We start from the raw sequence: 13075 nt of genomic DNA on the forward strand, positions 1-13075 counted from the left end.
AACCTTTTTCCACCACGTCAACAATTCTCTGTCTATATCATAAAGTCAACTCATCTGACGAACCTATTCCGCTTATATGGGGGTTATAAAAGTTAACAAATTCATGACAGCTGAGATTTACTTTTGTGTCATCTTTGCTTGTACGATCAACATCGGTGATTTTGTTTTGCTAACAGTTAGTCATAACAAGGATGTCATGTTTTTGCGGCTTAGAAATACTTGTCCATACAGCAGGAAATGGTAGGGAGTAATGAAATGGAGTATTCATTAAATTAACTGATGTAAAAAACCTATCAAAACAAAAAGGCATCTCTTTTTCCTTTACTGTGCTTGTTACTACACTCCCTCTTCCTATGTTACTTCAGTGGAAACTTAATCTTTTCCACAATAAATTTAAGCCGCACACAGCCTGTTTGAGCATCACACCTTTCCCAAATGTTTATTCCTTGGTTTATCAGTTTCTCAGTAACATATTTAGATTTAGTTGCCACGCTCTCGTTAATCGATTTATTACTGCTTTCTGATCTAGTTTTTTAAAATGTACTCTTTAGATATCAACCTAGGTCTTCGACGTAATAAATCTTGTCAGCTTCGACCATTTTTTTCCTATGGCTAGAATATATTAGCTAATTAATAATTTGAAACGGTCCCTGGCCATTGCAAATTATATTGCTTCATTGCCCAGACTCTTTTTTGTGAGACCATTAGTAGGAAATTGGTTACTCTCACGAGAATGTTTAATAAATAGAAATTTCAATTAATATCACTATTTCATATGAATTTATTTTGTCCTGGCTTATTCTTAAGTTTTCAATTAAATGATGAAAAGCCTTCATTGGTTTACTGAGAAGTGTTACTGATTTAAGGATTGTCCAAGGTCTATTTTCAGGCAATGCCATAGGTGGTGTAAAAGCTTTAGTCGCTTTCACCCAAACACAACCTTTATTGCCATCAGTTCGACAATCTATAAACCTTACATCATCACTCAAATCTTCGAGCTCCACTTCTGAATCATTCAAGAAATTGGTGACAATAACTTCCTTTGATGCACTTAGCTTTAAACTGAAGACCCATTTTGTTGCTTGTTTTTGGTAGAAGTTCTTGATTTTTTTTTCCTTTTCCAGAATAATCGGTCACTGCTAGAGGCCTCTGACTGTAGTTGATAGTCGGATATACTGTCTGCAAATGGGTTTTCAGATAAATTGTTTACAAGATCTTCCATCTAGTTTGTAGTCGTGATAAATATGCCCCAGTCACCATTTATCCTATTACTTCATATCTATAGGGTCTATAATTTTCCAAAATGTATCAAATATTAATAAGAATTTTAACGACGACATATTATAGCCTAATGAGATAGTGTAAGGCGATATGAGTAATACTTTGTGCCCAGACACTAAAAAAGTCGTGCTGGGGCATATGTTTCAATAAGATTTTAAAACTTCATTATATTAAAAAAAAATCTATCTCGAAAGGGTTAAGGCCACTTTGGCAGGCAGGTCTCTCTGCCTTATACACTGTGCTGCTTTTTATTTCCTTTTAACGCTATTTCTTTTCCTTGTCAGCTCTTTTGGTTGCGTTTTTATTTTTCTTTCTCTTTTCATCCATTTTTTAAACATTATTTCTTTTTTATTAATTTATACACAATAGCAAAAATATTGGGAAATGGGAGGGCAAATTAAAAAAAACGTATCTGTTAAGCAACGATTTGATCTTCAGATCTAAAATAAAGAAATAAATGTGGTATTGTTACATCATGTCAGAGCAGATGTTTTTATGCAGTCCCGAGATAAGGGAAAAGATGTCACGTGTTCTTTAGGTAGTAACATCCCAGTTCAGAAATTGTCCTACGACCATGCGTCCGCAAATGCTTTCTTATTCGCTGTTTACCGTATTTAAATCCTTTGAACTATTACTTGTGGGGACATATGAAGAAGTTAGCCTAAAGAACATGTAGTGAAATTTTGTCCCATTCCTCACATGATACCGTGTATATTTGAAAAAAAAATCGTTACATAGGAATATTCAAAATCCAATAATCTTAGAGTAAGAAAGGAACGACAAGGTTACATGTACACTGACACATGTAGCATTCCTTTATTTGAGCCTTAAAAAGATCAAATAAATGATTGAAACGTTGCTTCACGGACAAGAAAGTATCATTTCCTGATATTTTCACTGTAGTTTATTTCTTTTCATTCATTCATACTCCTAAATTTAATATTATGGCAATTAAGAATTTTTTGATTCATTTAATCTCTCATGTCTTTTTTTCCTCTTTTTTTTAAATTCCTTTCTGGTTTTTTTTTTTCTTCTTTACGTGAACATGTGAGTTTGTGAAGCTCATCATCACTCGAGAATCTCATCTGGACGAACTTAACTCCAGGAATGATGCTGTTGCCAAGCCAAAAAATGAAAAATTCTGGATAATCTTGAATTTCTTACTGTGGTTTTCAGCAGCATCAATATCCGGATCTCTTGCATTCTTTTTGATTAATGATGGTTTATGATCTCCTAAGGTAAATTCAGTTTCCGACTTCGCTGAGGCAATAGATTAATTAAGCCAGGAAAATTTCGATTATTTTTTTTTATTGAGGATAAACTACAATTATTTCGCTTGTTGACACTAACCTTGTAGGTGTAAGTGCCAAAAGTTAATATTTTTGAAATTTATTTCTTTTTGTTAATAACCAGTATTCTGGTAAATTTAGGTATAATATTTGTAAGAAATACTCTGCCAATGGTATTTAAATTTAAAAAAAAGTTCCCAAATTAAGTAAGAATTCCCTGTAAATCCACTAAGTTACTTTGAGACACCCTTTTTAACAAAATACTAACATTAATAGCCTTTTTTTGGGTAAAATAGCATGGCATCGTGTTAACACTAGATGTAAGACTGACTACTAACCCGAACATACTATGATTATATAATTTTTTTCCGGGAAGGTTTTGGTTGGGTTTTTTTTTTAACTAAGAAGTTTATTTTTCAGCTTAGAGTGCCAAGGTAATTATTTAACTGCGGCCGCACGACGATTGACAGTTTTGTTTCTAACAAGTTGCTCTTCTGTTAATCGCAACGTAAAATGAGTTTTACTAAAGCATATCGTAGGTTTTATAGATGAAAATTTATAACCGAATTCTTCCGAACCCCGAAAAAGTGCCGAATTTTTACAAAACGATTTATTGAATGAATCTTTGAAAGCACTTGTGATAATTAAAGTTTGTTTATAGTTTACTAGACAGGGTGGAACACGGCTCAATAAAGTTTTATTGTAGGGAAATTGGGGGATATTTTTCCATCCAAAAAAATTACCTTAAACCCTTTGTTTGAGTAGAAAAGCATATTTTTCTTGCATTACCACCCTGTTTAGTAAAAAGATTTTATGATAAATGGGTTCAATACAAATTTGTTTACTCGTTTTTAATTTATTTCTGTGGAAAAATTACTTTTTAGGGTCTTTTTATGTCATTGAGATTTTAACCTAAGATTTGTTACCTTATCTTTTGTTATTGTTTTTTTATATTTTTTTATGGTTGTATATTTTACAAAAAAATAAGGTGGTATATATGTATATAAGTGGTGATTATATGACAAATTATTGTGATTAAAAGTGTAATTAATTATTAATATAGATTTTATGTGGATATATTTTTTTTGTTTTTTTTTGTAGGGGGAATTAAAACCCGATAATCCTGATAAGAATATATTTTTACTGTACGCAGAATATTTAAAAATAGAATTTTGCAGTGCGTCCACATATGGCACCCAACATCAAGCATTTATGATAAAAGTTAAAAAAACGTCACAACATAAGCACTCGGTTACAAACAAAAACGATTTTTCACGTACATTTGCCTAACGCCCTAAAAATATAAAAAAAACATAACGAAAAAAAATAAATACTTTGTGCAAATAGTCGAAAACAATTATCATAGGTTAGAAAATCTAGAAGAAATAAAGTAGAAAAACCACTTTTATATCGTCTATATATAAAATTAGTTAAAAAGAGAAACAAATTGGCAGGTGGCTTTACTTTATAAATATTCATAATTCTAATGAGTAAAATTTCCCATTTAAGTAAAATCCCCCACTTTAGGCTTGGCTCTAAGTTACAATAGAATATTTATCAAACACAATAGCATATAGAATTTCTCTTTGATTCTCCTTGGACCTATGCTGCTGCTTTGACAGACTAAAATAGAAAAAAAAAACATTAAAAAGTGAGAATTTTATTTTTAAAAAAAAATTATATTTTCGGATAAATACTAATAAATACTTGATATTTCGGTTCAATGACAACAATGAATTGTAATATAAAGGCAGCTCGTTATGCTTTTATGAACTCATTTCAAAAGCTTCTAATTTAATCGCGTGATTGTTGTTAACGAAATATCAACATATTTAACAAAAAAAAACAAGTTAAAACGGTACAGGATGGCCACCAATATCCGAGATACTTTCAGCTATTTTTTTTAACATTTTGTAATTTCAGATGTTGAGCTGAGCTTTGATAGTACTACCACATGGTAAAACTACCAGGTTTATTGATCCATTAAACTACAAAATAATATAGAAAAAGATAAGCAGAATCATTTTGAGCAAATATTGGAGAATTCAAGCAATAAATAAAAAAAGCAAAGGGTAACTAAAATAGTTTCGGTCATCCTCCACTAAATTTATTAGAAAAACCATCTATCCTACATGTTTCGGACATATAAGATGTTCATCATCAGGGATCTATAAAGAACCGAGGAAACTTATAAGCTAACGATTAAAAGTGTTGAAATAAAAAGGTATTAAAAATAACTTACATACGAGGGTGACATGAGGGTTACAATGAGGGTTTTCATCACAACACATAAAAAGCCACAGTGCTTCTGGCAAGGTCAAAGGTTAAAATTACTAACAATAAACAAAAATGGCATCTACAATAATGATAAAAAGGCTTAATTAACTAACAAATAAGCAATTGGATGTTGAAGACAAAAATACTTACATTAAGATGCATGAGAAAGTGCCTAAACAGGGTCTAAACAAACATTAAAATCACATAATTACCACACTAGGATAATTGTTATGTCAACAAGAATTAAGAACAAAAGAAACATACATTTTTTCAAAAGATAGGGCGCGCCCTATTTAAAATATGGTACCTGTAATTTGTAAAATTAGACTTTGTTAAGTTGGCTACAGATGGCGGTACTAGAAATGATATTTATAAATAAAATGTTTTGAGTCTATATGAGAGAAAGAAAAGTCGTTATAAATTAGCATTAAAATTTAATGAATTAAAAAAATGTGTGGATGAATGATTTATTTGATCATTGACACATGTATTATTATTTTGTATAGCTCTATTTATTTCTAAAATTTCAAGTAAATCCAGTTTATTACCTTTATGGCAGAAATGTAAATATTTGGTGTCTAAAAGAGGATCGAAGTTATGGTTATTGAGATGTATGTGTCTAGCAAAATTGGATTTAATATTGTAGCGTTTTATTTTTCTACTCTTATTTTCATTAACGCTCCATTGATATTTCATTAATTTCAATAATTATATTAATAATTTCAGTCAACTGCTTTTATCGATATTTCTTTAAATTCACACTGTCAATGACACATTACTACTGTAACGCATCACTCTTCTGGTTTAATTATTCATGCTTTCTGTTGACGGTCCGTCACTCTTCTGGTTGGTCTTGATTGATGTTTTCTCTGATTGGATTGACATTGACAGCTCAGGCGAGAGGTGGGGTCGTTGCTTATTTAGTCGGTACTGCATCCATTTTTCGAGGACTTGTTCCCGTGTTGCAGGTAGAAGCACACGTAAAAGGCCAGTTTTTTTATTTCCGAAGTTTGTGAAGCAGGAAGTGGCCAATATGGTTTATAATTTATAGTCCTTAATCTTGTTCCTTTAGGGAACTGTTTATTTCATAATTCTGGTGCAGGATGCCCGAGATTTTGATGGATGGATAATGAAACTTAGCAAGGTGAGTGTGTCACATTTTGAACGCCATTCATTTTTTTATCGACAGTGAATACAATGGCAACCGTTGTTTTAGGGTTTTACTTTTCCGTTTTCCTCTTTATTCTTCTTCAATCGTTGATGGCTACAGGTTGTTGATTTCCACGGGAAATTGCTGAAAGCGGTGGAGCTGGAGCCAGAGTTAGAGCTAGTATTAGAGATTCGCAGTCCGGATCCCTAAGATACAAATGGCATACATTCACAGCCTCGATTTTGAAGGCAAGCCGTTCATTTCTTGGAGGAATATACAGGCCAGTTTATTCCATTTATTTAAATATTACTAACCATAGATTTGTCTCATTTATTAAAATTTTTATTAATATACCTTTTATTTCAATTTAACCTTACAAATATTTAATTAATGTCATAATTTAATATGTCAATTTCTTATCTATAATATTAGTTATTTCTTGTTCAGTATTTTTCAGTACCCTTTTTGGTAATTAAGTAGATATAAAAGGGTTAAGGCTGATATGCCTTAGGTAAAAAGGTTCATGAACTTTCCCCTGCGTAAAACAAATATTTACTAAAAACTTTAATAATTGCAATTTATTTTCCAAGTGCTGAAATCTACCTAGTAGTGAAATCATAATTTAAATGTTACTTTTGTCAAATTTATTTTAATCATGTCAACATTATTCATATTTCAATTCATAATAAATTATTAACATTTAACAGATTAGAAAATGAGGTATACATATCTTTGGTGTAAATATAATTTGGTTGTATTGTTATACTCTATTTCAGAAGTGTATAGAGCAATAAACTGGGGAATTCCGTTCTGTTTGGCTACATTTCGTGGTAGTTCATAGGCGCAGGTACTTATAATATTTATGAATTTAATTTTCACGGATTAAATGCCTTTATTTTGAAAGAGATTAAATACTAAATAAATACTTTTAATCCTTTTGTATAGGTACCTATCTAATTATACTAAAAATTCTCCACTATCGCTGAGTGAAAAAGTTATTATTTTAAATGTACATGATTGCATAAAACACGATTACCCTAGTTTTACTGTGCAAGAAATTGTTGAAAAATGTTCTCGAATGAGTGGAATTGGAAAGTCCACCATTTTCAAATTGTTGCGGGAAAGAAAAGTAGCAGGTCAAGTGGAATCTCCCAAGCAAAAGCCAGGACGACCTACAAAAGTCCTTGATGAAAATGCTAAATGTAAAATTTGAAGAAAAGTTCACTCTTTTTATTTTAAAAAGGAAATACCCACCCTAGACAAAATTTTAATGGAGCTTGGCCGAGATGACAGTATTCCGTTGATAAGTAGAAAACTTTTATGGAAAACTTTAAAAAATATGGATTTTGCCTGGGAAAAGCATAACCGCAAAGCACTTTTACTGGAGAGCGACGAAATTGTTTGTTGGAGACGACAATACTTGAGAAGTATCAAGCAGTACCGCAGGGAGCAAAAGAAAGTTTTTTATCTTGATGAGACGTGGATTAACGAAGGTTATATAGTCCAAAAAATGTGGCAAGACAAAAATATAACCAGTGCTCGCCAAGCTTTCATAGAAGGCCTGTCTACGGGTATTAAAGTACCTTCGGGAAAAGGAAAAAGACTTATAATCACACATATTGGAAGCGAAGAGGGATTTTTAAAAGAAGGTCTGCTAACCTTTGAGTCGACTCGCACAGGAGATTACCATGAAGACATGAACTCAGACGTTTTCGAGGACTATTTTGGCGAAATGAGCCGGAAAATTTCTTCCGGCTAATTCGGTGGTGGTTATGGATAACGCAAGCTATCATTCACGGCGAATAGAGAAGACGCCAACTTCAAGTTGGAGAAAGCAAGAAATTATCGATTGGCTGACTGCAAAAGGTATTGCGTTTGAAGCAAATTTGATAAAAAAAGAACTGCTGCCAATAGCAAACTTACACAAAACTCGTTTCATGAAATACGCCGTGGAAGATATAGCCGAAAAATATAATATAACTGTACTGCGCTTACCGCCATATCATTGCGAACTAAATCCTATAGAACTGATATGGGCGCAGGTAAAAGGATTTGTAGCCAAAAGACCGTAAGACAAAACACGACTTTTAAAATGAAAGATGTTAAGCTACTGTTTGATCAAGCCATTACGGAAGCGACACCAGAGAATTGGCGAAAAGCAGTCCAGCATGTAATTAAGCAAGAGGACAAAATGTGGGATCTTGACAACCTCATCGATCAGACAGTCGATCCTTTAATTATAATGTCAAGAGGTGATGACAGTTCGTCAGATGACGAAGAAGACTACAATCTATTATAATTTAAAATTGTTATACACTGTTCAAAAAGTGCCAGATCCAAAAGTGACATTTTCAACTGTTTTACTCTACATATTATGTTCAATAAATTTGTGAAAAAAATATATTATTCCATTTAAACAAAAGTAACTTTCTAAAGTAAAATAGCATTTAAGTACATTAATTATAAGGTAAAAAACAAGTCCCAGTTGCACGCCTTTGGCGAACAATGTGAACCCGAAGTGGGTAACAATGGGCAAAACTCATAAATTGACCCAAAACCGGGTGGCACTACCTGCAATCAACGAAAAGAAAGAATTTTACATTGAAACTAATACCCAACTAAGGTAGTGGCATAAAATATTGGTGGATCACCAGGTACCACTTTTGCATACCTAATGAGGTTTTATTGCTCTACACACTTCTGAAATAGAGTATAAGATATTTTTTTTTGCCTCTTTAAATCTACTTTATCCAGGGTCATTTAAGTGTTAATTGAAACCTATATACCAATTCTTTTTCTTAGTTTTCTTTCATTCATAAAAAAAAAACTAAGTGGCGCCCTCTTATTTAATAGTTATAATCAAGATTATATTTTTTAATAGCCAGTCATAAGTGAACCTTCGAACAATCCCAAGCCTCCAATAATTCTGAGCTACCGTTTGCAAACTCTTGGCAAAATAGTAACACTGTAAAGTTAACGCCACAATATTTGAGGGGCAAAGATTGCGTTTTCTAGCCTTTTCGATCTCTTTACAGATTTCAGTAACACGAGTGGAGAATTTTCTACCGGTTTGGCCGATATAAAAAACGCCACATTTATCACTAGAGCAGTTTAATTGATAAACACCCGATTTTTGGTCGGGGGGGTACTATGTCCTTTGGGTTAACTATGAATGATTTCAGAGTGTGTACGGTTTTAAAGCTTGTATTAATAAGGTGAGAGCTAAAGATGTTTTTTTAATTTATGTGATATCGGACCCCAAAATGGCAGTGAAAAATATTTAGTTTCTTTAGGTTCTTTATACACTAAATTTCAATGGCGGCTCCTTCTTAGGGTCAATTGGTCAATGACCCCCCTAAAATAATCTCATAAAAATACCAATTTTATTAAAAATATCTTTTATCTAAAACTTCACTGTGAATTATAAAATTCTCTAAGCAGTCTGCATTGGCAAAACAAATAATAAATATATTACTAACGTCGCGCTTCGCGCTCATCACACTCAAATAGAACAAAGAGGGCAGATTAGCATTTCGTGAGCGGGAGTGAGAGTTACCTTTCAGTTCTATATCGCTAAAGTAGTCGACGGCCCGACTGGATGAATGTTTTGTTTTAGTTAGTTACTGTATTTTAAACAAACTAATCGTCTGTGTAAAATTTTGCGGAGTTTCGAAATTGCATTGCGCGGTCATGACGAAAGTAGCTCCAATAATCCTGGAATTTTTCTGGGCCTTATCGATTTTGTTTCTGAACTGGGTTTAATGTTTAAAGAACATATTGAAAAAAGTACAGTATTTAAAGGAACATCAAGAACAATTCAAAACGATATTTTAGAATCAATGTTAGCCATTGTACATACTCATATAATTAAGGAGATTGGCCAGACAAATTTTGTGGCAATTCAAGTAGATGAGACCACAGACAGCTCCAATAAAACGCAGATGATTGTCTGGTATTGTACATGAAAGATTTTGGAAATTTGTTAACCCTCCAGGTACCACAACACAACATTTAACTAATATAATATTGGAAGAGCTTCAATTATTAAAAATTAATGAAGCACCTGTAAAATTGATTGCCCAAAGTTACGATGGTGCATCAGTCATGAGCGGTAAACTGGGAGAAGTACAAAAAGCGGCGAGTCAACATAAACCGATAAAAATATTTTTCGCAAATTTACATGCATTTTCGGCCGATCTCCAAAACGTACGATGGTTCTGGATAGAGTGGTTAAAGTAAGGCTACCTAAAGCTGCACCCACTCGATGGGCTTTCAGTACAAAATGTGTTGAAATTGTATGCACTTATAAAGATGATTTAAAATCTTGCTTAGAGGAAATAATTGATGAGGAGCAAGATGGTAACAATATAAATCAAGCAACTGGTTTAAAAAGACATTTGGAAGATGAGCTTTTTTTATTTTGGTTAAATTTTTTCCATAAAATAATGCCCCATGTTGATATATTGTTTAAACAATGGGCTTGGAAAATTTAAAAAAAAATATATATATTTTCCCAAAAATAAATACAACATGAGTTTATAAGAACAAGGACGTCTATTTCAAGTTGTTAGGGTAAGTATTTGCAAAGTTATAAGGCTGCTAGTCTGGGGTTTTTTATACCTCCCGAGATTCCGTCCCAATTACGCGCTACGTCATAGACGCCGACGCGACGCGACGGTGTATTATAGAGCGCTCGCTAGCCAGCCAGCCACAGCCTAGTGCCCAGGCGTTATTTTCACAAAGCAGCGTGCGCGGTCGACATGCTAGCGTCGGTCGTTGCGTCCACTTGGGCGCCTGTGACGTATCATCCCGGCCGCGCTGGTACAAGGAAAAAATTAAACATGGCGTATTTATTCGAACTTTGAAAATTAATTGTGAAGTAACTATAAATGCTAGAGAACTGAAATAAATTGCTAAATTTAAGTTGGAGCCTGCTCTTTTTTGCTAAAAAATAATCGAATTGTCGTTTCCAAGCTCATTGCAAATACGAGATATTGATGTCATATCTGTCAAAAATTATATACTGTCTTTTAATAACAATATCCAAATAATGGAATCAGAAGAACCAAGCACATCAACAGCAAAAAAAAAAAATACTACAGCTACAGAGGATCCAAAGCGACGAACTGCACTGGCAATTTGTGATATTATTATATCTGAAATAAATCACAGGTTTGGTTTCAATGATCATCTCATGACTTCACAGTTATTCTACACAGAGAAATTTGAAGCATACACTATCAATTTTCCGCAAAATATTTTAAATATGGTGAAGGCTCATTATCCCAAAGTAAATATTTTCAAACTAAAATCGGAACTTGAAGTCAGTCATATATTGTCGTGAGGATTTTCGCAATAGTGCCAGTGCAGTAGCCATACTTCAGCCTTTTATTAACATGAATTTGTCTGAAACATTTCCTGAAGCAGTGAAATTATTAATTATTTTGTGCACACTCCCTATGACAACCGTGGAAAGTGAGAGATGTTTTTCTACTTTAAAAAGAGTAAAAACATTCCTGCGTAATACGATGGGTCAATCTAGACTTAGTGCCTTGTCTATGTTGAGCATCGAGAAAACGCTTGTCAAAAGCATTCCAAAATTCAATGAGAAGGTCACAGACTATTTTGCAGAACTAAAGGATAGGAGAATTGACTTAAAATATTAAAATATTTAAGATAAGTTTCATTTTAATAAATTAACGATTTATTATATAAATATTCTTATGCTATAAATATGCTAAAAGATCTTTGAAATACTTTAAAAAATCAATAGTTTGATTTTTTTTTTATTAGAGTAAACTATAAGTTTTCAAACCAAAATGACCCCCCTGAAGATTGACCCACGAGCCGCCACTGCTAAATTTCTGTTAAGTGATTTTTATTTAAATGTTTGTAATAAATTTTATTTATAAGTTTCGGTGGAAAATTATTGTTATTTGCAATTTGTTTAATGATCTTCAACTCCGAGAGGAAGTCTGTCCTTTCTAGGGGAATAGAAAAAAGTCTAGAAAAATACGAATGAAACGAAGTAAGTTTATGGCTATGGGGATGGTTGGAACTATTGGGGATGGTGCTGTGAGTTTACGATATATCGAAAATTTAATTTTATTGTTGAAGCGTTGTAGATTGAGATCCAGAAAAGGCAATGATTCATTTTCTTCTATTTTACAAGTGAACGTTATTGAAGGGTGTAAGGCATTTAGAAAAGTTACAAAAGTGTTTAACTCTTCTTTATTCCCTTGAAAAATCACAAAAACATCATCCACGTATCTTTTGATGAAGAAGATGTGGTGAAAATGAGAACTGTTCTTAATTTTGTGGTCTAAATTAGTTATGAAGATCTCTGCTAGCAGAGGAGATAAGCTTGAGCCCATAGCGACTGCTGTGTTTTGCTGGTAAAAACATCCATTAAACTGGAAAAAATGTTGTTGTAGAACTAACTCAACTAAAAGGCATAAATTATCAATATGAATTTGGGAAAAACTGGAACAGTCCTTAAGCAGATCTCTCACCAATAACGCACAATCACTGGGGGGGATGCTTGGGAATAGATTACAGACAGAAGGAACTCTTAAAGTTGGTAATTGAAAGTAAAATGTGATTCAGCCAAGAGCTGAGTTTATCACAAGGAGAAGAACAGTAGGACACCACTGGACGAATAGGAATGTCTTGCTTATGGATTTTGAGAAGGCGATATAATCGGGGGGTGGAAGGGTTGATAGGCGTTAGCTTAAACTTATTAGTCCCGAAAAATTCTAAAGTGTTTGATACCTGTTTCAGTGTATTTTTAAACTTGATGAAAAATTTCTCTAAAGGGTTAAAACTAATATGCGAAAAATTGTCAGAAGACAAGAATAGATCTACTTTATCAACGTACTGAGTCCTATTCAAAATTACTAGACAATTGCCTTTGTCTGCTTTGGTCAGAGTCAGATCATCGCTCTTTATTTTACTCTTTAAGTCTTTTTAAGGTTTGAATCAAATCTAGATAGTAAATTGTTTCAATTGTTGTAATAATTACTTAAACAAGAAGCCGTCTGGGACCTAAGAGTTTCCTTTAAGGGTAAATTATTTAAAA

General features: G+C 33.0%; 1 protein-coding gene across 3 annotated transcripts in view; it reads right to left on the reverse strand.

Moving 5' to 3' along the window:
- Positions 1-3691: 3691 nt before the first annotated feature.
- The window catches only part of LOC126744857 (flotillin-1), a 38909-nt gene continuing 29525 nt past the window's right edge, over positions 3692-13075 (reverse strand). For all 3 annotated transcript variants that reach the window (XR_007663344.1, XR_007663358.1, XM_050452418.1), the window contains one exon: positions 3692-4193. Coding sequence is in view for 1 of the 3 variants with exons in the window: in XM_050452418.1 (XP_050308375.1) it covers positions 4173-4193 (21 nt within the window). In the remaining 2 variants the exon portion in view is untranslated. The remainder of the gene's footprint in view (positions 4194-13075) is intronic.

The sequence above is a fragment of the Anthonomus grandis genome, chromosome 1 (assembly GCF_022605725.1).
Source record: "Anthonomus grandis grandis chromosome 1, icAntGran1.3, whole genome shotgun sequence".
NCBI lineage: Eukaryota > Metazoa > Arthropoda > Insecta > Coleoptera > Curculionidae > Anthonomus > Anthonomus grandis.